We start from the raw sequence: 26,441 nt of genomic DNA, 5'->3' as shown, positions 1-26,441 counted from the left end.
TTATTTTTGTTTACAAATCTTTTTTCTCTTCATACAATTTTGAAAAATGTCAAAACCATTATTGATTATTTACAAATCCTTAGAATGTTAAATGTTAAATTTATTTTTAAATTCATTATTTTTATATAAAAACATTTCTATACATTTTTACATTCATTACTTTTATTTACTAATCTTTCTAAAACGTTGAATCCATTATTTTTTTTTGGAAAACATTTTTTAAATCCTAAAATCATTATTTATGTTTACAAATAATTTAGCATTTTTGATAGTAATTATCTTTCATTACAAATATTTTTAAGTCATTATTTTTGTTTAAAGATGCATTTACGAATCTTAAATAATTTTTGTCTGCATATGTAATTTAGATTTTTAAATCATTATTTTTTACTTGCAATTGTTTTTTAATTATTTAGGTTTTCAACATTTTTTGTACTTCATTGTTTTTGTTGACAAATACTTTTTTTTTGTAAATTCATAATTTTTGTTGGAAAATAATACCCAAAAAAATATATCCATTATTTTGGTTTACAAATATGTTTTTTTTAATACAAACCCCGTTTCCATATGAGTTGGGAAATTGTGTTAGATGTAAATATAAACGGAATACAGTGATTTGCAAATCATTTTCAACCCATATTCAATTGAATATGCTATCAAGACAATATATTTGATGTTCAAACTGATAAACATTTTTTTTTGTGCAAATAATCATTAACTTTAGAATTTGATGCCAGCAACACGTGGCAAAGAAGTTGGGAAAGATGGCGAAAAATACTGATAAAGTTGAGGAAAGCTCATCAAAAACTTATATGGAACATCCCACAGGTGTGCAGGCTAAATGAGAACAGTTGGGTGCCATAATTGGGTGTAAAAGCAGCTTCCATGAAATGCTAAGTAATTCACAAACAAGAATGGGGCGAGGGTCACCACTTTGTAAGCAAATTGTCGAACAGTTTTAGAACAACATTTCTCAACGAGCTATTGCAAGGAATTTAGGGATTTTACTATCTACGGTCCATAAAATCATCAAAAGGTTCAGAGAATCTGGAGAAATCATTGCACGTAAGCGATGATATTACGGACTTTTGATCCCTCAGGCGGTACTGCATCAAAAACCGACATCTGTGTGTAAAGGATATCACCACATGGGCTCAGGAACACTTCATAAAACCACTGTCAGTAACTACAGTTGGTCGCTACATCTGTAAGTGCAAGTTAAAGCCAAACCCTTTTATCCACAATATCTTGAAACGCCGCCGGCTTGGCTAGGCCCGAGCTCACCGAAGATGGACTTATGCAAAGTGGAAAGGTGTTCTGTGGTCTGACGAGTCCACATTTCAAATTACATTTGGAAACAGAGGACGTGGTGTCCTCTACAACAAAGAGGAAAATAACCATTCGGATTGTTATAGGCGCAAAGTTCAAACGCCAGCCTCTGTGATGGTATGGGGGTGTATTAGTGCCCAAGACATGGGTAACTTACACATCTGTGAAGGCACCATTAATGCTGAAAGGTCAATACAGGTTTTGGAGCAACATATGTTGTCATCCAAGCAACGTTATCATGGACGGCCCTGCTTATTTCAGCAAGACAAGTGTTACAACAGTGTGGCTTTGTAAAAAAAGAGTGCGGGTACTTTCCTGGCCCGCCTGCCGTCCAGACCTGTCTCACATCAAAAATGTGTGGCGCTTTATGAAGCGTAAATTACGACAGCGGAAACCCCGGACTGTTGAACTACTGAAGCTCTACATAAAACAAGAATGGGAAACAATTCCACTTTCAAAGCTTCAGCAATTATTTTCTTCAGTTTCCAAACGTTTATTGAGTGTTGTTAAAAGTAAAGGTGATGTAACACAGTGGTGAACATGCCCTTTCCCAACTACTTTTGCACGTGTTGCAGACATGAAATTCTAAGTTAATTATTATTTGCAAAAAAAAATAAAGTTTATGAGTTTGAACATCAAATATCTTGTCTCTGTAGAGCATTCAATTGAATATGGGTTGAAAAGGATTTGCAAATCATTGTATTCTGTTTCTATTTACATCTAACATAATTTCCCAACTCATATGGAAACGGGGTTTGTAAATAAATACGTATATATCTGTTTTATTTTGAAGTGCATTATTTTGTAAAGTGCATATATAAAATATATATTTTGTTGTGGGTACAGCGGGCAGACGGTGGAACAGTCATCATCAGAACAGGCAGCTATCACAGCACAGCTGCAGCAGGAATGTGGCAAGCTGCAAGACATCGTCGACAAAATGGTAGAAATTGTCCATCAAATGGTTGAATTTGTTCAGTAAATTGTAGAAATTGTCCATCAATTAGTAGAAAACAAACCAAACAATTATACACTTATTTGATGATACCACCTTAACATTTGATAACCAAACAATTATTCAACTACTTAATAATACCACATTAACCTTTGACAACAAAACAATTATACAATTATTTAATAATAACACCTTTACATTTGGTTACAAAACAATTACACAAACAATTACACAATACTCATGTATAGCTATATATACATATGTATGTATATATATATATATATATATATATATATATATATATTCTTTAAACTTATATTTGTATACCTTTACTGTACCTTCATATACATATGTATATACACCTATACTGTATATCTGTATATACCTTTATATACCTATTTTTATATGTACCTATACTGTATGTACCTTTACATACATTTATGTGTGTATATATATATGGGGTAGGGTATATATATAGTAGCGATCAAAAGTTTACACAGACTTGTAAAGAACATATTGTCATGGCTGTCTTGAGTTTCCAATAATTTCTACAGATAGTGATAGAGTGATAGGAGCACATACTTATTGGTCACAAAAATCATTCATGAAGTTTGGTTCTTTTCTGAATATATTATGGGTCTAATGAAAATGTGACCAAAACTGCTGAGTCGAAAGTGTACATACAGCAATGTTAATATTTGGTTACATGTCCCTTGGCAAGTTTCACTGCCATAAGGTGCTTTTTTGGTAGCCATCCACAAACTTCTGGCAAGCTTCTGGTTGAGTTTTTGGTCACATCCTGTTGACAAAATTGGTGCAGTTCAGCTAAATTTGTTGGTTTTCTGACATGGACTTGTTTCTTCAGTATTGTTCACACGTTTAAGTCAGGACTTTGGGAAGGCCATTCTAAAACCTTAATTTTAGCTTGATTCAGCCATTCCTTTACCACTTTTGACATGTGTTTGGGGTCATTGTCCTGTTGGAACACTCAACTGCACCCAAGTGGTAGAAATTGACCACCAAGTGGTAGAAATTGACCATTAGGTGTTAGAAATTTACCACCAGTTGGTAGAAATTGTCCACCAAGTGGTAGAAATTGTCCATCAGGTGGTAGAAATTGTCCATCAAGTGGTAGAAATTGACCACAATGTGGTAGAAAATTGACCACCATTTGGTAGAAATTGTTTATCTAATGGTAGAAATTATCCACCAAGTGGTAAAAATTGACCACAATGTGGTAGAAATTGTTTATCAAATGGTAGAAATTATCCACCAAAGGTAGAAATTGGCCACCAAGTGGTAGAAATTGTTTATCAAATGGTATAAATTGTACATCAAATGGTAAAAATTGGTCACCTCGTGGTAGAAATTGACCACCATGTAGTAGAAATTGTTTATCAAATGGTAAAAATTGGTCACCACGGGGAAGAAATTGACCACCATGTAGTAGAAATTGTTTATCAAATGGTAAAAATTGACCACCAAGTGGTAGTTTTTTGACCATTATGTGGTAGAAATTGGCCACCAAGTGGTAGAAATTGTTTTTCAAATGGTAGAAATTGGTCATCAAGAGGTAGAAATTAGCCATTGGGTAGAAATTGGCCATCAAATGGTATAAAATTGGCCATCAAGTAGTAGAAATTAGCCATTGGGTAGAAATTGGCCATCAAATGGTAGAAATTCTCCATCAAATGGTAGAAATTGGCCACCAAGTGGTAGAAATTGACCAGCAACATGGTGACGGATGTTTGTGTCTCCTTCCTGGCAGGCGGCCATCTTGTCCAAGATGCAGCGTCTGATGGCGTCCCAGCGAGGACTGGTGGAACTGGAAGACTTTCAGTTTGGACCTGAAGGCAGGAAGGTTCCTTTGTTCCACAGCTGGAGTACCAAACACTTTGGTGTGTTCTTTTTTTTCTCACTAAACTCTGTGTTTATCTTCTGTCATCCTTTCATTTCAATGCAGCCTACAATACATAGACAGACATTTAGTATGATACATGTTATACAGGTATAATATGTGATAGATGTTTTAGAACATACAAACCCTGTTTCCATATGAGTTGGGAAATTGTGTTGGATGTAAATAAAAACAGAATACAATGATTTGCAAACTCTTTTCAACCCATATTCAATTGAATGCACTACATAGACCAGATATTTGATGTTCAAACTCATAAACTTTATTTTTTTCTTGCAAATAATAATTAACTTAGAATTTCCATGGCTGCAACACGTGCCAAAGTAGTTGGGAAAGGGCATGTTCACCACTGTGTTACATCACCTTTTCTTTTAACAACACTCAGTAAACGTTTGGGAACTGAGGAAACTAATTGTTGAAGCTTTGAAAGTGGAATTCTTTCCCATTCTCGTTTTATGTAGAGCTTTAGTCGTTCAACAGCCCAGGGGTCTCTGCTGTCGTATTTTACGCTTCATAATGCGTCACACATTTTCGATGGGAGACAGGTCTGGACTGCAGGCTGGCCAGGAAAGTAACCCCCCCCTTTACTACGAAACCACGCTAATGTAACATGTGGCTCGGCATTATTTTGCTGAAATAAGCATGATAACGTTGCTTGGATGACAACATATGTTGCTTCAAAACCTGTATGGACCATTCAGCATCAATGGTGCCTTCACAGATGTGTAAGTTACCCATGCCTTGGGCACTAATATACCCCCATACCATCACAGATGCTGGCTTTTGAACTTTGAGTCTATATCAATCCGGATGGTTATTTTCCTCTTTGTTCCGGAGAACACCACGTCCACAGTTTCTAAATATAATTTGAAATGTGGACTCGTCAGACCACAGAACACCTTTCCACTTTGCATCAGTCCATCTTAGATGAGCTCGGGCCCAGCGAAGCCAGCGGCGTTCCTTGGTGTTGCTGATAAATGGGTTTTGCTTTGCCTAGCAGAGTTTTAACTTGCACTTACAGATGTAGCAACCAACTGTAATTACTTACAGTGGTTTTATGAAGTGTTCCTGAGCCCATGTGGTGATATCCTTTACACACTGTCTGTTTTTGATGCAGTACCACCTGAGGGATCAACGGTCCGTAATATCATGATTTCTCCATATTCTCTGAACCTTTTGATGATTTTACGGACCGTAGATGGTAAAATCCCTAAATTCCTTGCAATAGCTCGTTGAGAAATGTTGTTCTAAAACTGTTCGACAATTTGCTTACAAATTGGTGACCCACGCCCCATCCATGTTTGTGAATTACTTAGCATTTCATGGAAGCTGCTTTTATACCCAATCATGGCACCCACCTGTTCCCAATTAGCCTGCACACCTGTGGGATGTTCCAAATAAGTGTTTGATGAGAATTTCTCAACATTATCAGTATTTATTGCCACCTTTCCCAACTTCTTTGTCACGTGTTGCTGGCATCAATTTCTAAAGTTAATGATTATTTGCAAAAAAAAAAATGTTTATCAATTTGAACATCAAATATGTTGTCTTTGTAGCATATTCAATTGAATATTGGTTGAAAATGATTTGCAAATCATTGTATTCCGTTTATATTTACATCTTACACAATTTCCCAACTCATATGGAAACGGGGTTTGTACAATACATGTACTAGGATATATCATGCAGGTCTTATAATATGGTATAAATGTACTACAGCACAGTGGAACAGGGGTTATTGCATGTGCCTCACAATACGAAGGTCCTGAGTCGTCCTGGGTTCGATCCTGCGCTTGGGATTTTTATGTGTGGAGTTTGCATGTTCCCCCCTTGACTGCGTGAGTTCCCTGCGGGTACCCTGGCTTCCTCCCATTTCCAAAGACATGCAGCTGGGGATAGGTTGATTGGCAACACTAAATTGGCCCTAGTGTGTGAATGTTGTCTGTCTATCCGTGTTGGCCCTGTGATAAGGTGACGACTTTTCCAGGGTGCAGCCCGCCTTCTGCCCGAATGCAGCGACCCAAAAAGGGACAATTGGTAGAAAAATGGATGGATAGATGGCCAGTGGTCAAGTCTGATACTCACTTTCAAACATTCATGCCCTGCAACCTTTGGCTTGATTTTTTTCACAGTATTGTCATTTTTGAAATCCTGTTTTTGCCCCTGGGCCGGATTAGGCCCATGATCAGGTTCAATCCGGCCCACAAGACGAGTTGGCGGAGTGTAAACTTGAGCTGCATTTTTAAACTAACTGCTGTTCCAAATGTGTTGACTGGATGTTGCAACAGTAATTCTGTTAGGCTGTTTATACCTGGGCGATCAAGTGTACCAAGCAAGAGGTACACAGGGCTGTGAGTCCTTCTCCTCGACCCAACGTGAAACAAAGAGGCGTAAATAAAGACTTCAAATGTTGCACATTGACATAGTTCTGTGAAACTATGTCTTTAAAGGAAGCGAAAAGAGGAATTGACAAATGAATAGTTATTTATTGTGTTTTTGTTCAATCCTAAAGGGCTTTTTAGAAACAGTGAGATGAAGTCCAAGTTCTTTGTGTTCTTCATGGTGCTTTTAAAACTTCGTTTTATTCCTCAGAACGTTCAATTCAGGGTTAGGGTTTATTTATGATATGCACGTTTACAGAACGTGCTGGTTCTATTTTGGGCCGGAGTACAACACAGAAAACAATATAAAGTTGTATCTTTAAGTTATCATGCCATGATTTTGTAATAGATGCGGCCCCAGAGCTAACATGACTTTAACACCCCTGGTCTCCATCAAAAAAATAATCTATTAGTATTATTATTCCGCCGCAAAACTTTGGCGCGCGCCACAGCCCACAGAGTTCATCCAATCGGAACCATTGGAGTATCAAAACGCTTGGCTCAACCTGAAGTCACGAGCTCCTCGCAATATATATCCTAGATTACCCAGAATTTTGGGTCAATTTTCTATTTGAAAATTAATGGGCCATTTTTTGAACTTGGACAATTTCCACATTTCTCACCCGATTTGAAGCGTTCTTCCATCCACACACTATGGACAGTCAAACTACCATCTTTCAAATTAAAAAAAATCCAGGAATTCCTGGTTTTTCCAAAGCCCTCTTTTTCACCTCTTCCTGGAAAGTCCAAACTTTTCAACTGTTTTTGACCATTCCACCTCCAAAACATTTCTCTTCATTGGGATAACAAAACAACCAGTTTACTTTTTGTACAAATTCCCAGTTTTCCCGAAATTCCAAAATACCCTTTTACATTCAAACTGAAATTCCCATTCAAATGAACAGTTATGGTCATATTATATAAGTATATATAAGTATAGAGTGTAAGTCGCACCTGCTGAAAATGCATAAGTATGTCGCATTTTGGGGGGAAATTAATTTGATAAAGCCCAACACCATGAAAAGACATTTGAAAGGCAATTTAAAATAAAGAATAGCGAACAACAGGCTGAATAAGTGTACGTTATATGACGCATAAATAACCAACTGAGAAGGTGCCTGGTATGTTAACGTAACATATTATGGTAAGAATCATTCAATTAACTATAACATATAGAAAATGCTATACGTTTACCAAAATCTGATGAAATCTTATACGTCTAGTCTTTTACGTGAATGAGCTAAATATATTTAATATTTTACATGTTAATTTCACACATAAGTCGCACCCTCGGCCAAACTATGAAAAAAACTGCAACTTATAGTCCGAAAAATACAGTACTACTGGTATGAAGAAGTATTGTAGTTGTCTTGGTAGTATAACTACTGTATGAAGTATTGTTTTGAGTACTACTGCTGGTATTAAGTAGTATTATTGTTTTAAGTACTACTACCCGTATGAAGTAGTAGTATTGTTGTTTTAAGTACTAATATGAAGTAGTATTGTTTCTAGTACTGCTACTGTTATGAAGTAGTATCATAGTGGTTTTGGTAGTGCTACTACTGGTATGAAGTAGTATTGTTGTTTTGAGTAGTACTACTGCTTATATATAAATACTACAACTAGTATTGTTGTTGTTATTCCAGAGCAGCAGAGCGGTGTGCTGCTGAAGTGCTTCAGCGAGGAGCTGCGTGTGAAGCGCATCGTCCAACAGGAAGTGGCCCACAGCGCAACCCCGGATCAGAGCCTGGTCTACCTGTCGTGTTGGCTGCACCAGCCCAAGATGGCGGCGGCGGGCAGAGTGGCGCTGGAGGCCATGTTGTTGGAGACGGGTCACCGGGCGCTGTGAGGGGCAGGAAGAGGCGTGCTCTTTGAGGAGGACTTTTATTGCAAAGCAGGAAGTAATAAAAGGTAATAAAATAGTCTTATCTACATATCAACATGATCTCATCCACACCCAGGATGAAATAAATTAAGTCCAAACTCAAGGTGGCCTCTCAGGTGCTTTTGGAGCCTTCGATGCCCAGCAGGGCCTGGACCGCCTCCAGGGGGACGCCTTCCGGGGTCTGGATGTGCATGGTGGTCCCGTCGGGGCCGTTGACAATGACGATGCCTTCTTGTCCGGGCTCCGCCAGCTGGACCGTCATGCCTTCAGTCTGGATGTAGATCTCCTCGCCCTCTTCCAGTTCTTTGGTCTGGCAGGACTCCGTCGGGTCTTCTGAGGCGGTCTGGCTCTCGTTCTGGACCGTCCAGGCTGACTTATCCGCCTCCTCTGTGGGTGGGGCCTCCTCATTCTCACCTGAGGTCACCTCCATGGGTGTGGCAGGGGGAGGAGCCAGTTTAGGCCCGGTGGAGCTGTAAGATAAGAATCCAAGACATCAGAAACCTGCGAGGAACCACAGTCAACCCATCGGAAGCGAACCTCACCAGGATGAGTTGTGTGGTGAAGGTGGAGTCAGGGCTGGCGGTGTTGCGACCACGCTCGGGGGCGGAGTCACAGCTGGTGGGGGCGGAGTCACAGCTGGTGGGGGTGAAGCCACAACTGGTGGAGTTGAGACCATGCTAGGAGTTGGAGTCAAAGTAGGCGGCGAAAGCACGCTTGGGGGCGGAGTCACAGCTGGCGGCGCTGTGACCACGGCAGGGGGCGGAGTCACGGGGCTGACACCTGCACATGTGAAGAAGGTGAGCGGCTAGCAAAGGTTGTGCATGACAACGAGGGCGACAAGTACCTGTGGTGTCAGTACCGTTGTGGTGCAGAGGAGCACAGTTCTCCATCTTGAAGCGCTTGGAAGGAGGAAGCATCTTGGAGTTCTGAAGACCAAACAAATTACATCATCACAGAGGAACCTTATTGGCTCACACACATCTTCCTCTCCCAGACATGTTGACATGTATTGTGAAAGTGCACATCCAGTCCATGAGATGGCAGTAATGATGGAAAGTTCCTCAGGGATGAGGACCAAAGAGACCGAGACAAGACAGACCAAGGAAGTCCATCCATCTGTCTCTACTGTCCATACAATAACATGCGGAGTACTGCTAGCACACGCTAGTATGCTAACAAACAGTAGTATAGTAGTACGCTAGTACACTAGCACATTGTAGTACACAGTCAGTGTTGGCGTTAACAAACTTTTTGTGTCTTTTTACGCATTGAAATCAGAAAGGATGCGCAATTTCGGAAGTCTGCGCGTCCCCCCGCACACGGTTTCTTTATTATTTTTTTCCCCAACCCTGCCTTCTCCGTGTCAAAACAATGTTTTGTTTATATTTGCAGAGTAAAATTTCCGTGCCCGTGTATTGCGTTTGGATTGGTCAACTTCAAAGTAATTAACCCTACGGTACAATTTCTTAAATTTTGATTCGCCAAAAGTTTTATCGATAACAAATACTACATTTCCAGTATTAGGACTCCCGCATGTTATTGTTTTGGTCATGGCAAGAAATAAACCCAGGAAGCGAAGCATCAATGAAAAGTGGCTTCAGGAGCCACTTTTCATCAAATGGCTCACTTATAACGACGGAAAGGTATTTTGCCCGCCATGTAAACAGACTAAGAGAAACACCTTTACGACCAGGTGTGCTGATTTTCAAAGATCCAGCCTCACCAAGCACCAAGAAACACCCTCCGATTTGGGTCCCAACAGTTACACTCTTTGGTCAGAATGACGAGGCCGTCGATTTGTTACAACTCTTTATTTATGTTTTCCACAAAGCCATGCGGACATCCGCCATGCTATTAACACTCCTGAACATGCTAGCGCTCACTCTACTAACTTGCCCACTCACTTACACACGTCACTCATCCCACATATTGCCATTCTTAAAGGGAGAACACACAGCTTATGGGCATCATAAATCCAAAGATGAAATGCTAGAGGCCACTGTAATAAACGACATTGAAACTAACTCCCCAATTTCTAAGTTTGTTGGCAGTATTTGCCATGAAAGTGTAGATGTGGCGGTTTTTAAACGATTGATGATCTACATACAGTGGAGAATAATCAATTAAATTGGTCATATACACTTTTATACTGAAATAAATACTCCTACAACGTATTAAATGAAAATACTTGCAGCGGTAAAGTTTACATCCATGTAGGAAAGAAGAAAGTGAATGAATGTTTATAACGGAATAAGTTTACATATGCATAAAAATTTGATTTCGTTTGTATTATTTTTTTTATTAATTAAGTAACGTTTATGATCACCTTTTCCCAAAAAACAATATAGAATGTGAGCTATAACAGGATGATGCATACCTTTATCATTTGTTTTCAAAACAGTAGTATGCTAGTATATGGTAGGGCTGGGTGATATATCGAGTTTGTAAGATATATCAATATATTTTAAAAAAAATATATATAATATTGCGATATCGATATAATTTATTTCACGTTAAAATGACCAAACACCGCTTATTTGTAGTGTTCCTTGATTCTCCCCCACTCCTCACTCCCTGTCATGGGCTACTAAACCCCTCCCCTTCCTCCTTCAAAGAAATATATATCCATGATTGGTTGGTTGTTTCCTATGATGAGTGACGATTAGTTGGGATCATTAGAGACAGGCCAATCAGAGGCTAGATAGGTCGGGTCATGGAACCAGGAACACAACAGACATCCCACATGACGACAAGAAGAGAAGAGGGAATATTCAAGCGGGTGATTTGAAGTGAGGTGAATTGAATTATATTTACATATCGCTTTTCTCGAGTGACTCAAAGCGCTTTACATAGTGAAACCCAATATCTAAGTTACATTTAAACCAGTGTAGGTGGCACTGGGAGCAGGTGGGTAAAGTGTCTTGCCCAAGGTCACAATGGCAGTAACTTTGATGGCGGAAGTGGGAATCGAACCTGGAACCCTCAAGTTGCTGGCACGGCCACTCTACCACCCGAACTATACTGCCCCAATATATAAAAAAAACTAGTGGAAGATGGCAGAGTGTTTTTCTTCTTTAGATGTTTCTTTTTCGATGTAGACGACGTCCAGGAAACCCACAATGAGTCTACTTGGCCACATTTGGACAAATGGATGCGACTGGATAAAACATACATTTGAGTTGTTTACCATGTAAGCCCAAATCAAAACTGTTCCTGGTATATTTCGCAAAAGAAATGCTGCCAGAGTGAAGAAAATCACAGTCGCCACTGAAGTCAAGTGACTTACTTGGCACTGACCAGTACCGTACGTGTGTGACAGTCCATTACATCATCGACTGGGAATTAAAAAGTGCCTGCAAATTAATTTTTTATCTGAGTTTGATACAATTTGTATTATTCGCACAGCTATGTTATTTATTTTACATAGAAAGAATATGTTTATATTTTATTTATGTTATGTCCTTCTGTGCTACTTAAACAGTTTATTTTCTGTGCTGTTATTACCCATCTTTACTAATTGGGTTCTAATAAAAGTGCCACTGACAGTGTAGTTGTCATTCACTTCAATTTCACTGAGTTTTTCTCAAAAACTAATTATCTTTATTGGTATACTTTCAACGGAAAATATATCGAGATATATATCGAATATCGAGTTTAAGCAAAAGTATTTTGAGATGTACTTTTTCGCCTATATCGCTCAGCTGTAGTATTACAGTTTAGCGTTACGTAAAATTTGACAAAAGTCATCTTTTATATTGAACTTCTTCATCTTCTCCCAGATTTCATCCCATGTTCCAGAATCAACACGTTTGGCTCGGGTAGCTACAAAAACTTCACCTTTCCAAATATCCCAGATGACTCAGGATTCAAAGTTTTCCAAGAATGTTCCCCCATTGACAATGATTGGGAAATATACAAACTTCTGATAATCCCACAAAAAAATCCAAGAATTGCCAAGATTTCCGGTTTTCCAAAGCCCTATTTCCACGTCTTTCTGGAAAGTTTCACAGTCCACATTTTTCAACCATTCCACCATTAAAACATGCCTCTTAGTTGGGACAACAAATATCATTATTTTATCTTTTTGTACAAACTCCCATTTAACCCTCAAGTCTACGAATTCCGAAATACTCATTCTCGATTCAAACTCTTAATACGTCAACATTTTTCAACCAACTCTAAAAATTCCAAAACCAACCCATTCATATCATCTATTCTAGGACAATTGTCTTAGCATCAATATTTAAAAAAAAATCCAGGAAATTCCCATTCAAATGAATGAGAACTTTTCCAAAGGTTTTCACATTTTTTTAAACCCGATTTCGACCTTTCAACCATTCACATACTACTCCTCACATATATCCAACATAAAACATTTTCCCTTTCCCAAAATTCCCCCCCCCCATTGACAATGGATGAGCAACATATAACCCTCTCCACACACCATCTGTCATCTGATTGGAAGCATTCCAACACCCCCACACTCCACTCACCCTGGACATTCCAATTAGACTCACTACGGGCAGTCACACAGGAAGTTTAAATTCCTGTAGTGAATGATGTGATGTTGGTTGATTACTAAATTGTCTTTTGTAGTATCACAAATTTCATAGGATGTCTTTTACTCCCCCAATGGTGGGACATTTTGCCCAGGCCCCTCCCTTCTCTTGAAAGCCTATAACATTTAAAGTTCTCTCTTTCTCTTTCTCCTTTTTTTCATCTGATGTTTTTTGACTATTCCAGACATACTTCAAATGATTGCAGTTTTTGTTGACTATGAACAATCCTAAAACAATTTTTAATTATAAATATAACATTATCTTATACATTAAATATAACTCTTATTCATCATAAATATAACTACTTTTTTGAGAATAAATATAACTATCTTATTCATCATAAATATAACTATCTTGATTATAAATAACTTTATCTTATTCATCAAAAATATAACTACCTTTGTGATAATAAATATAACACTTTTCATCATAAATAAAACTACCTTTTTGATTAAATATAACCTAATGAATATAACGTAATATTTGTCAATATTTTTTGATTATGAATATAATTTTATAGTTGTCTGGACAGACAACATTCACACCCACATTCACACACTTGAGACAGTTTAGTGTTGCCAATCAACCTATCCCCAGGTGCATGTCTTTGGAAGTGGGAGAAAGCCGGAGTACCCGGAGGGAACCCACGCAGTCACGGGGAGAACATGCAAACTCTACACAGAAAGATCCCGAGCCTGGGATTGAACCCAGGACTACTCAGGACCTTCGTATTGTGAGAATATAACTTTATATTTTCGAATAATACGCTTTTTTATACTTTTGATTATGAATATAACTTGATATTTGTCATTATTAATGTTTTTATATTTTTGAATATGAACTATATTTGTCATTATTAATGCTTTTATATTTTTGATTGTGAATATAACTTGAAATTCGTCAATATTAATATGCATTTTTGATTATGAATAAAACTTAATACTTGCCATTACTATGCTTTTATAATTTTTATTATGAATATAACGTTATATATTTTCATCAGGAATCTAATTTAATCCTCATAATTATGAATACAATGTTATCTTTTCTTCATTAATTTTATATTTTTAATGATGGATATGTGATCTTCTTGATGATGAATAGTGGACATTTCATGATGTGATCATTTAGAACATGAAGACAACATGAAACCAACTACTGCAAGCATCCAACACTGACTGACGGGATGTTGTGTCTTTCAGGACCAGAACGTGACTAAGAAATCAAGATCCAAATATCAGTCTTCCTGGTGTATAATGCTACTAAGTAGGTGTACTTCCTGTGTCCTCTCCGACAACAACATCGTCAATATACCCTTTCGGGTGGAATACAGGTTCCACTTTCCTGCTTGTGGGCGGGCTGATCCATCTCATGGAGGACTATGCTGCTATTGATACTTTTTTTTAATCTTGTCTTTGCATACTTTGCCTCACTCCACTGGCTGCCTGCCCGTCACTGCATTGATTTTAAATTACTTTTAATTGTTTTTAAATCCCTAAATGGCCTGGCCCCACAATACCTGACCGAGCTTATGCACCATCATACCTCGTCTTGAGCCCTAAGGTCAGCTGACAACTGCTTCTGGCGGTCCCCAGATCCAGGCTAAAGACAAGAGGGGTCAGAGCCTTCTCCGTTGCCGCCCCTAAGCTCTGGGTTTTGAAGACCCCCAGAGCCTGGGGGTCTTCGAACCCCTTCTTAAGACCTATCACTTCTCGCTGGCCTTTAACCTGAGCTGAGCCCGCCCACTAGGCCACCATTTATAGTCCCCCCAATCCCTCCCCTTCGCTTTAGTTTTTTAAATTTGTCGCACTTTCATTATTTTTATCGTGCATTTTACTTTTTACCCGAACCCTTTCACCATATTTCTTTTGCACTATCTTGTTTAGCTTATGCATTGTTTATGTTCTTTTTTTGTTTGTTTTGTTTTTGCTCTATGCTTTTCCACCTGTAAACCACTTTTTTCCAATTTAAAAATTGTTGTAAACGTGCTATTAAAGTTGCCTTGCCTAGTTTTGATAGCTCGCCATCAGAAACAATGACCTTGGGAAAAATCGTGTTAGCCGCTTTTTACAATAGAGAAGGCAGCCAAAAATATATATTACCTCCAAGTATCGGCTGTTCTTGTTGCTGACACTGGGACTGGGACTAGCTCCAGGAAGGACCTTCATCCTGTTCACCTCATCTAGGATGCCCAGACACCTGGCCACCTGCCAGTTAACATTAGCGTTAAGAGTTGGACTCCTTGTAACTTGGTACCCGGCAGAAATGCTCACCTCAATGTTCCTGATCTCCAGAGGTGTGGCCCCGCCCACCGGAGCCACGATGTAATCCTGGGCGGCCTGCCTCACCTGCGCCTGCAGGGACTCAAACTCTCGGTAGATATCGGGGAAATGGCTGCGAGCCGGACCGCCGCGCTCCACCTGGAGACAACAACACCTGAGACGTGTAGCGTGGGCTCTTTCAGGACTCAAGCTTAGTCCTGGAGGTCCGCTGGTAACTACATTACCCAGAAGCCTTAGCGGCAGAGTAAGATATAAATTACACGAGTTGGAAACAACTTGTTTGGACGCCATGTTCGGTTTATGGGCTAGTGGAGGCGGAGCTCCTTTGGTGCCTCCCTAAATAAAACCTCAGTCCCTGTGTGTGCGTATGTATGTCTCTGCATGTACCGTATTTTTCGGATTATAAGTCGCACCGGCCAAAAATGTATAATAAAGAAGGAAAAAAACATATATATGTCGCATTGTAGTATAAGTCGTATTTTGGGGGGAAATCTATTTGATAAAATCCAGCACCAAGAATAAACATTTGAAAGGCAATTTAAAATAAATGAAGAATAGTGAACAACAGGCTGAATAAATGTACGTTATATGACGCATAAATAACCAACTGAGAACGTGCCTGGTATGTTAACGTAACATATTATGGTAAGAGTCATTCAAGTAACTATAACATATAGAACATGCTTTACGTTTACCAAACAATTTGTCACTCCTAATCGATAAATCCGATGAAATCTTCTTCCTCGATGTTGCTTCTAAACAACTGCCAACTCCAAAGGTATGCGCCGCTTCCTCTTGTTGTTTTCTGCTGCATATTCCACTACGTCCAGCTTGTAATCTGCAATACATGATTTCCATTTCGGTGCTATTTTTGTTCAGCCCTTCTCAGTTTTTATAAGTTACAGACAACGATGAAATGATCCACTTTGATAGCAACGGCAGTAGCATATAGCAGTTAGCATTCAATGACCCACAATGCACTTTTGCCATGACCCTCCCTCGCTGAATTTTTATTAATTGACGTGTGTGTGACGATTGCTGACATTTTCTTCGTCTCTTCCGCGAATTAGATAAATAATATTATTTGATATTTTACGGTAATGTGTTAATAATTTCAAACATAAGTCGCTCCAGAGTATATGTCGCACCCCAGGCCAAACTATGTAAAAAACTGTGACTTATAGTTCGAAAAATACGGTATGTACCTTGGCCAGCAGCATCTCCCAGACACTTAAGACTTTGGTCAAACGAGGAAGAACAATGTCCATCAGCTCCTCGTCTTCACACTGCTCCACAAGCTGCCACACACAGACACAGGCAAAGACACAGAGAGTCAAGGAACAGGTTTTGGAGGGCAACCGGGTGACTGAGGTCCAACCTCCTGAAGTCGCTCTCGTCTCCTTTCCACCTGCTGTTCGGCAGTCGCCATGGCAACGCTGAGCTTGGGTGGCCGCCCGCGGCGCCCACCCCTCCTGATGAGCCCACCCGACACCTGAGGGAACTTTGACAGGAAGTAGTTTTAGAGTCCGGGTCAAATCCTTCCAGAGACGGCAGTGTTACCTTGGGGGGCGGTACCAGCGGTCGTCCCCGTCCCCGTCCTCGCCCCCGTCCCCGCCCTCGGGGTCTGCCGACGCCCCTGTGGTGGAGGCCTCGGAAACCCCCAGAAGTGAGCGGCTCCTGAGGGGACAATGAGGTAATTAGCATGCAGTGCTAACAATTAGCAACAGGTTCCTACCCTGCTGGTAGCCACGGCGACAGCCTTCTCCTCGGCGGGCTCTTCTTCGGCGGGACCCGGCGATCGCTCGTCGTCGCTGAGGGGGTGTGGCGTGTCGCAGGACGGCTCCCCATGGCTGGGGTTGAGCTTGTAATGGCGGTTGAGTCCCCCTGGGCCGATGTAGGCCTTGTCGCAGGTCTGGCAGCGGTGGGACCGGGACTTGTGGCCGTAGGTGAGGGACATGGCGGCGTCAGGGGCAGAGTTGTCCTTCCTCTCCTCCTCTTCCATACTCATGTCAGAGTAATCGTCAGAGTCAGACTGGTGGCTGTCAGCCAAGTCTTCGGTCTTGATGAACTTGTAGTCCTTGGCTTTGTACTTTGGAGGTCTGGACACCCGACCAGACCTGGTCTGGACCTTGGCAGCTTTTTTGTCTCTCTTCTTGCTCTTTTTCAACTTTTCTTTCTCGCCATCCTTGCCCACCGGGGGCGGAGCCACCACACGTTGGGCGGGGACTGGATCGCCGGTCTTTGCCGGACCAAGTGGACTTTTGATGGGGGTCGCCACAGTGCTGTTTGCAGGGCTTTTGATCAGAGACACACTTGCAAATTTGGCAGTAGGGGTGGGCGGGGTCTTGGGTGGAGTCTTGGCGGGGGAGGATACTTGCTTGTGAGGCGCAGCAGCGACCACGGCGGAGGACGTCTGCGCAGGCATCTTGTGGACTAGCGGGAGCAGCGACCCGGGACTCTGGAGCAGCAGCTGGATAGGGGGGTCTCCCAGGTTTTGCTGCAGGAACAACTGCTGGCCCTGCTGACCCACCATTGGCTGGATATGAAAGATCTGAGCGCTGCCATTGGTGGACACCTTAACTTCCTGTTTAGGAGGAGCCTGGACCTGGATCCTGACCGGTTCCGACTGCGGACAAGAAGGAAAATCTGACTCCCAGAACATGACCATGCTTCAGAAATATTCCTGTCTTTCGAAGCTAGCACGTAGACAGGCGGGACTTCCTGCTAAATCATAGCAATCTTTTTAGGGTTGCAACTAGCTATTATTTGATTAATCTTTCATTATTTGATTAGTTTGTCATTATTTGATTCGTTTTTCATGATTTGATTCATCTTTCATTATTTGATTCTTATTTTGTTATTTTATTCATGTATCCATTATTTGATTGATCTTTCAGGATTTTATTCATCTATCCCTTATTTGATTGATCATTCATGATTTTATTCATCTTTAATTGTTTTATTTATTTTATTAATCTATCCATTATTTTATTCATGTTTCATTATTTTAATAATCTATCCATTATTTTACAAAACCCAAAACCAGTGAAGTTGCCATGGTGTGTAATTTGTAAATAAAAACAGAATACAATGATTTGCAAATCATTTTCCACTTACATTCAATTGAATTGACTGCAAAGACAAGATATTTAATGTTCCAACTGAGAAACACATTTTTTTTTGCAAATATAAAGTGACTTCGAATTTCATGGCTGCAAAAAAGTTCACACAGGGACCTTTTTCACCACTGTGTTACATGGCTTTTCCTTCTAACTACACTCAGTAAACATTTGGGTAGTGAGACGACCAATTTTTTTAAGCTTCTCAGCTGAAATTATTTCCCATTCTTGCTTGATGTACAGCTTAAGTTGTTCAACAGTCCGGGGTCTCCGTTGTCGTATTTTAGGCTTCATATGCCACACATTTTCAATGGGGGACAGGTCTGTACTACAAGCAGGCCAGTCTAGTACCCGCACTCTTTTACGAACAAGCCACGCTGTTGTAACACGTGGCTTGGCATTGTCATGCTGAAATAATCAGGGGCATCCATGATAACGTTGCTTGGATGGCAACGTATGTTGTTCCAAAACTTGTATGTACCTTTCACCATTAATGATGCCTTCACAGATGTGTAAGTTACCCATGCCTTGGGCACTAATACACCCAAATTACAATCCGGATGGTTCTTTTTTTCTTTGGCCCAGAGGACGCAACGTCCACTGTTTCCATAAACAATGTGAAATGTGGACTTGTCAGACCACGGAACACTTTTCCACTTCACATCAGTCCATCTCAGATGAGCTCAAAGACGGCAGTGTTTCTGGGTGTTGTTGATAAATGGCTTTCGCTTTGCATGGTAGAGTTTTACTGAAGCTGTACAAACCCTGTTTCCATGAGTTGGGAAATTGTGTTATATGTAAATATAAACGGAATACAATGATTTGCAAATCATTTTCAACCCATATTCAGTTGAATATGCTACAAAGGCAACATATTTGATGTTCAAACTGATAAACATATTTTTTTTGCAAATAATCATTAACTTTAGAATTTGATGCCAGCAACAAGTGACAAAGAAGTTGGGAAAGGTGGCAATAAATACTGATAAAGTTGAGGAATTCTCATCAAACACTTATTTGGAACATCGCACAGGTGTGTAGGCTATTTGGGAACAGGTGGGTGCCATGATTGGGTATAAAAGCAGCTTCCGTGAAATGCTCAGTCATTCACAAACAAGGATTGGGAAACGGTCACCACTTTGTGAACAAATCGTCAAACAGTTTAAGAACAACATTTCTCAACGGGCAATTGCAAGAAATTTAGGAATTTCACCATCTACGGTCCATAATACCATCAAAGGGTTCACAGAATCTGGAGAAATCAATGCACGTAAGCGATGATATAACGGACCTTCGTTCCCTCAAGCGTTACTGCATCAAAAAGCGACATCAGTGTGTAAAGGATATCACCACATGGGCCCAGGAACACTTCAGAACACCACTGTCAGTAACTACAGTTTGTCGCTACATCTGTTAAGTACAAGTTAAAACTACTATGCAAAGCCTAAGCCATTTATCAACGACACCCAGAAACGCCGCCGGCTTTGCTTGGCCTGAGCTCAGCCAAGATGGACTGATGCAAAGTGTTCTGTGGTCTGACGAGTCCGCATTTCAAATTGTTTTTTGGAAACGGTGAACGCCGTGTCCTCCGGACCAAAGAGGAAAAGAACCATCAGGACTGTTCTTGGTGCAAAGTTGAAAAGCCAGCAACTGTGATGGTATGGGGGTGCATTAGTGCCCAAGGCATGGGTAACTTACACGTTTGTGAAGGCACCATTAATGCTGAAAGGTACATACAAGTTTTGGAGCTACATATCCAAGCAACGTTATCATGGACCCCTTTCTTATTTCAGCAAGACAATGCCAAGTCACTTGTTACAACAGCGTGGCTTCATAGTAAACGAGTGCGGGTACTAGACTGGCTTGCCTGTAGTCCAGACCTGTCTCCCATTGAAAATGTGTGGCGCATTATGAAGCCTAAAATACCACAACGGAGACCCCGGACTGTTGAACAACTTAAGCTGTACATAAAACAATAATGGGAAAAAATTCCACCTGAAAAGCTTCAAAAATGTGTCTCCTTAGTTCCCAAAGGTCTATTGAGTGTTGTTAAAAGAAAAAGTGATGAAACACAGTGGTGAACATGCCCTTTCCCAACTACTTTTGCACGTGTTGCAGCCATGAAATTCTAAGTTAATTATTATTTGCAAAATGAGTTTGAACATCAAATATCTTGTCTTTGTAGTGCATTCAATTGAATATGGGTTGAAAATGATTTGCAAATCATTGTATTCCGTTTATATTTACATCTAACACAATTTCCCAACTCATATGGAAACGGGGTTTGTACATCAAGCAAGAATGGGAAATAATTCCCCCTGAAAAGCTTCAAAAATTGGTCTCCTCAGTACCCAAATGTTTACTAAGTGTTGTTAAAAGGAAATGCCATGTAACACAATGGTAAAATGCCCGTGTGCTAACTTTTTTGCAGCGTGTTGCTGCCATTAAATTCTAAGTTAATGATTATTTGCAAAAAAAAATTAGTTTCACAGTTCGAACATTAAATATTTTGTCTTTGCAGTCTATTCAATTGAATGTAAGTTTTTATTTTTTATTTCTCCTCGGGGATTAATAAAGTATTTCTGATTCTTTTATGATTTAACTTGCACTTACAGATGAAGCGACAAACTTTAGTCACTGACAGTTGTCCATGTGGTGATATCCTTTACACGCCGATGTCCCTTTTTGATGCAGTACTGCTTGAGGGATCGAAGGTCCATAATATCATTGCTTACGTGCAGTGATTTCTCCAGATTCTTTGAACCTTTTGATGACATTACAGACCATAGATGGTGAAATCCCTAAACTGTTCTTAAACTGTTGGACAATTTGCTCATGCATTTGTTCACAAAGTGGTGACCCTCACCCCATCCTTGTTTGTGAATAACTGAACATTTCATGAAAGCTGCTTTTATACCCAATCATTGCAACCACATGTTCCCAATTAGCCTGTTCACCTTTGGGATGTTCCAAAATAAGTGTTTGATCACCATTCCTCAACTTTCTCAGTCTTTTTTGCCATTTGTGCTGGCTTTTTTGGAAAAAGTTGCGGGCATCAAATTCCAAATTAGCAAATATTTGCAATAAACAACAACGTTTCCCAGTTCGGACATTAAGTATCTTGTCTTGGCAGTCTATTTAATTGAATAAAGGTTGTAAAGGATTTGCAAATCATTGTATTCTGTTTTTATTTACCATCTATACAAAGTGCCAACTTCACTGGTTTAGGGGTTTGTAATAATCTATCCATTATTGTATTCATACATCCATTATTTGATTAATCTTTCATTATTTGAATAATCTATCCATTATTTTATTAATCTTTCATTATCGTTTTCATCTTTCATTAATCTTTCATCACTTTAATAATCTACCCATTATTTTATTAATCTATCCATTAATTTATTAATATTTCATTATTGCATTCATCTACCTATTACTTTGTTTATCTTTCATTATTTCATTCATCTATCCATTATTTTATTCATATATCCATTATTTTATTCATCTTTTATTATTTTAATAATTTATACATTTTTTTTATTAATCTTTCAATATTTTATTCATCAGTACATTCTTTTTTTTTGTTAAAATTTCATTATTTTAATGACCTTTCATTATTTTATTAATCTTTTATAATTTTATTCATCTTTATTTTCTTCAGCTCTCATTATCCAATTGTCCATTTTTTTATTCATCTGTCTATTTTATTAATCCTTCATTGTTTTAATAGTCTATCCATTATGTGAATAAAATTTCAATATTTTATTAATCCATCCATTATTTTATTTATCTTTCATTATTTTATTAATCTATCCATTATTTTACAAAACCCAAAACCAGTGAATTGGCACGTTGTGTAATTCGTAAATAAAAACAGAATACAATGATTTGATTAATTATCCTTCTATTGAACTTTGTTTACCCTTTATGTATTTTCTAACTACCTTTTATCTACCTTCTATTAATCTTCTTTTAGTTTCTGTTGACCTTATTTTACCATCTATACCTTCTATTGAACTTTGTTTCCCTTTAATTTACTTTTTTTGGTACCTTTTACTTTACTTATATTTATCGTCTTTGACCTTTTATTTACTTTATTTTACTTTGTTTACCTTTTATTTAACCTTGTCTACCTTTTATGTACTTTCTAGCTACCTTAAATTCATTTTCTTTTAGCTTCCGTTTACCTTATTGGACCATCTTCAGCTATTTTACTTTATTTACCTTTTATGTACTTAGTATTTACATTCTATTCATCATATTTCAACACGTCTACCTTATTTGACCATCTTCACATCTATGTAACTTTGTTTACCTTTTATGTACTTTCTAGCTACCTTTTATCCATCTTCTTGTAGCTGTGGTTTACCTTGTTTGAACTAATTTGACCATCTATTTAACTTTGTTTACCTTTCATGTACTTTCTGGCTACCTTTTGTTCATCATCTTTTAGCTTTGGTTTACCTTTTTTTAACTCATTTGACCATCTTCACCACCTGTTTGACTTTGTTTACCTTTTATGTACTTTCTAGCTACCTTTTATTAATCTTCTTTTGAATTATGTTTACCTTATTTGGCCATTTTCACCATCTATTTTACCTTGTTTTCCTTTGATTAATTTCTATTTTACTTTGTTGACCTTTTATGTACTTTCTAGCTACCTTCTAATTATCTCCGTTGACCTTGTTTTACCATCTATTTTACATTTTATTTACTTTGTTGACCTTTTATGAACTTTCTAACTACCTTTTATCCATCTTCTTTAAGCTTAAGTTGACATTTTAACTTACTTGACCCTCTTCACCATCTATTTAACTTTTTTTACTATTTATTTACCTTCAATTAATCTTCTTTTAGCTTCAGTTTACCTTATTTGACAGTCTTTAACTTCCATTTAACCTTGTTTGCATTTTATGCACTCTGTAACTTTTACCTTCTGTTTCACTTTTTTTCTTTGATTATATTATATTACATTTATTTTACTTCTATTTATATCATGACCTTTTATTTACATTCCAGTTACCTTTTATGTACCTTCTGTTCACCTTACTTTAAACTTCTTGTAGCTTCTATTTCCATTCTTGGACCGTCTTTTACCTTGTTTCATCTTATTTTACTTTCTATATTCCTTCTTAAACCTTTTCTTTTACTTCCAGTTATCATCTTTGACCTTAGATTTACTATCGTTACATTTAATGTGTCTTTTAATTAGCCTTTTGTTGACCATCTTAACTTATGTTAGCTTATATTTACCATTATAACACATCCCTTACCATAGTGAGGGATGTGTTGTAGATTTTGGTACGTATTCGGTATCCTTGGAGCCTCGAGGGTTGAAAATTAGCGATTTGTTGCTCCAACACTTAAAGCAGCGCATAAAAAATAAATAAATACAATTTAAATAAAAATACATAAATGTGTGTCCAATGTTACTGGTATGTCCAAAACAAAAATATAAATGCAATTATAAATAATACACGAATGTGGATTTGTCTAATGTAACTGGTATGTCCATAATAAATAAATACATATGGCAAATATTAATAAAACATAAATGTGTAATGGTCTAATGTAACTGGTAAGTCCATAACAAATAAATAGATACAATGACAAATAATACATAAATGCGTATTTGTCGAATGTAATTGGAATGGCCATACAAATAAATACAATTATAAATAATACATAAATGTTTGTCTAATGTAACTGGTATATCCATAACAAATAAATAAATATAACTATAAATAAATAAAAAATTGTATTTGTCTAATGTAACTGGTATGTCCATAACGAATAAATTAATACAATTATTAAATGATACATAAATGTTTATTTTTTTATGTAACTGGTATGTCCATAAAAAAATACAATTATAAAAAATAATTAAATGTGTATTTGTCTAATGTACCTGGTACAATGTAATACAATTACAACTAAATAAAAGTGTATTATTTACTCATTTGAGGATTGATGAAATCAAGAGAAGAACAACAGCAGGAAGGGATGAATGTTTGCGGTCAGGTCTAGCTCACCTTCTTTAGGATGCTGCCCCCGCTCGGTGCTGCAACCTGCTGGACCACAGTCTTCATCTGCTGAGGAGGGTTCTGGGGACTGGTTTGGACGTGGATCACCTGCTTGACCGTCTGCACTACCTGTTGGGAAAGGTTCTGGGGACTGGTCTGGACTTGAACCACCTGCTTGACCGTCTGCTGGGGGGTCTGAACTACCTGCTGGGAAAGGTTCTGGGGACTGGTCTGAACTTGGACCACCTGCTTGACCGTCTGCTGGGGGGTCTGGACTACCTGCTGGGAAAGGTTCTGGGGACTCGTCTGGACTTGGACCACCTGCTTGACCATCTGCTGGGGGGTCTGGACTACCTGCTGGGACTTGGTCACCTGGCTGATGACTTGCTGCAGCTGGCTGGGGTTGAGGGCCGCATTGTGGACCGTCGGGCTGCCTTTAACCGCCTGGCTCTGCTGGAGCAGCTGGGCGGCCTCCGAGTCCGACACCTGGACGACCTGCTGCTTGGTGAGCTGTTCCAGGAGAGACCTCTGCTCCTCCGGGGTCAGCCCGGAGCCCTCCACCAGACTGCCGTCCGGCTGGACATAGATGATGGTGGTGGTGCTCATGTCCGGACCCAAGCTGGTGAAGTCCGTGCCCACCAGGATGCTTTGTTCCTCGGGGCAGGTTTGCAGGAAGTCCACCAGCTGGGTGTCGGAACCAGTCTGCGCCTCATCATCATCCCGGTTAACCTCATCCTGAGGAACCTCATGTCCGTCCGAGCTGTTCCCGCGCTGGACGCTGTGCTCGTCGGTGCCGTCCTCCGTTCCCTCGGCGCCTCCTCCGCGGGCTGCTTGGAGCGGCAGCACGGCATCCTCGGGCTGTGTGGAGTCCGCAGCCGAGGAGCTCGGCGTCTCGGCGGCTGTTATTGTTCTGCCAGAACCGCTATCGTCGCCGTTGTCCGCCATTTTGAGTGCGCGGCTATATCGGCTCGGCGGGCTAACGAGTGCGTGGCTCCAATCGAATGCAATTGAAAATCAATTGGGCAAAAAAGACGGTTGCTCGTGTGGAAAGGGAGGTCGAGAGGGCGTCAGCGCGGCGGACAACAACATGAACACGAAGAGAAAGCGCGGGAGATGACGGAAGCTCGGAGGAGTTTGCAACTAGCCTAGCTTAGCCTTCGCTGAGCTCGACTGGGAGGCCGACCTCCGCACTGGATCGCCGGACTGAACCCCTTCGTCCACTCGCCAAACTCCCCGCCTCTCTAACGATGCGATGTATCCGCCCGATGACACCGATCCACAGAAAACATACACGTGAGGTCAATGCGCCAGCGACCACGTGATCCGAGTCCGCGTACACAAGGACTGTAACTCTTTTCAAAGCAGGAATCCACTCTCCTGGTTTTCCACGAGCTCCCGCTCGCTTTTCTCGCAATTCCTTCCACCTAATGCCGTATTTGGTTCAAAGTCCCTTTCATTAAAACCACCGACTTAGGCGCGAATGGCAAACCTTACTGTTCCAATGGTGGCAGCGAGCGAAAATAGAAAGAGGAAAAGGTGAGGACGCAGGGAAATGACGTGTTTTGTTCGACGGAGGCCTGGCGCACTATGATGACGTCGACGGCGTGACGTCTGCTCGAACAGCAGGGCGATGTCGCCGATGTTTACCGTCCAGCTGCTGAGAAGGCGAGACAACACCGGGATGAACATTTGAGCGTCTTCTTCCACACGATATCCCTGTAAGTACTTGTTTATGTCCTTCCTTCCGCCATAGCTGCGTGCTACCAGCGGGACTTTGCGACGTTTGTACATCTGCGCAAGAAAAAGCATTGACAGTCTTTACGATAACACATGTGTCGTAAAGCTCACGGGTGACTATGGTTGTTGTAAGCATTTCACTAATCTCGCTCACTTTGCAAATTATACGTCATTACCATTGTGCGCAAGCAATTTGCATATCGCAAGACGAGATTTTGTAGATGATTTAGTCCAGGGTTCTAAAACTCAA

General features: G+C 39.8%; 3 protein-coding genes across 7 annotated transcripts in view; 2 read left to right on the top strand and 1 right to left on the bottom strand.

The window, feature by feature from the left end:
* The window catches only part of cinp (cyclin dependent kinase 2 interacting protein), an 11,404-nt gene extending 2,833 nt beyond the window's left edge, over window positions 1–8,571 (top strand). Inside the window, exons 3-5 of the mRNA XM_061894957.1 lie at window positions 2,176–2,272; window positions 4,053–4,182; window positions 8,230–8,571. Of these exons, the coding sequence (XP_061750941.1) occupies window positions 2,176–2,272; window positions 4,053–4,182; window positions 8,230–8,432 (430 nt within the window). The 3' untranslated portion in view covers window positions 8,433–8,571. The remainder of the gene's footprint in view (window positions 1–2,175; window positions 2,273–4,052; window positions 4,183–8,229) is intronic.
* Window positions 8,454–26,441, bottom strand: znf839 (zinc finger protein 839). Of its 4 annotated transcripts, none has more exons than XM_061894868.1 (11): window positions 24,464–26,441; window positions 17,045–17,935; window positions 16,870–16,986; window positions 16,688–16,810; window positions 16,515–16,607; window positions 15,301–15,447; window positions 15,130–15,234; window positions 9,328–9,394; window positions 9,238–9,248; window positions 9,011–9,198; window positions 8,454–8,938 (listed from the first exon to the last, which is right to left on the bottom strand). In XM_061894868.1, exons 1-11 carry the CDS (start codon window positions 25,397–25,399, stop codon window positions 8,581–8,583), a joined length of 3,036 nt encoding a protein of 1,011 aa, XP_061750852.1. In that variant the 5' UTR covers window positions 25,400–26,441; the 3' UTR covers window positions 8,454–8,580. The 4 variants fall into 4 exon arrangements, with proteins under 4 accessions (XP_061750852.1, XP_061750851.1, XP_061750850.1 ...); XM_061894867.1 differs by having other exon boundaries at window positions 9,313–9,394; window positions 24,464–26,440; XM_061894866.1 differs by having other exon boundaries at window positions 9,011–9,248; window positions 24,464–26,439.
* Window positions 25,286–26,441, top strand: part of tecpr2 (tectonin beta-propeller repeat containing 2) — a 34,315-nt gene continuing 33,159 nt past the window's right edge. Inside the window, exon 1 of one of the 2 annotated variants that reach the window (XM_061894858.1) lies at window positions 25,286–26,172. The gene's annotated coding sequence lies outside the window, so the exon portion shown is untranslated. The remainder of the gene's footprint in view (window positions 26,173–26,441) is intronic. The other variant, XM_061894859.1, reaches the window with a different exon arrangement.

This window comes from Nerophis ophidion, linkage group LG03 (assembly GCF_033978795.1).
Source record: "Nerophis ophidion isolate RoL-2023_Sa linkage group LG03, RoL_Noph_v1.0, whole genome shotgun sequence".
NCBI classification, from domain to species: Eukaryota; Metazoa; Chordata; class Actinopteri; order Syngnathiformes; family Syngnathidae; genus Nerophis; species Nerophis ophidion.
The sequence above is the reverse complement of the archived record's forward strand: the minus strand, read 5'-3'. Positions and strand labels throughout refer to the sequence as shown.

What these genes read in the sequence shown, in the direction of transcription:
- znf839 (XM_061894865.1), bottom strand. Translation starts at nt 25,399, where the DNA reads ATGGCGGACAACGGCGACGATAGCGGTTCTGGCAGAACAATAACAGCC. An exon ending in GGGGCAGCATCCTAAAGAAG is followed by an intron (nt 17,936 to 24,463) that starts GTGAGCTAGACC and finishes TCTTGTCCGCAG; the next exon opens with TCGGAACCGGTCAGGATCCA. An exon ending in CAACGGTACTGACACCACAG is followed by an intron (nt 9,249 to 9,312) that starts GTACTTGTCGCC and finishes TCACATGTGCAG; the next exon opens with GTGTCAGCCCCGTGACTCCG.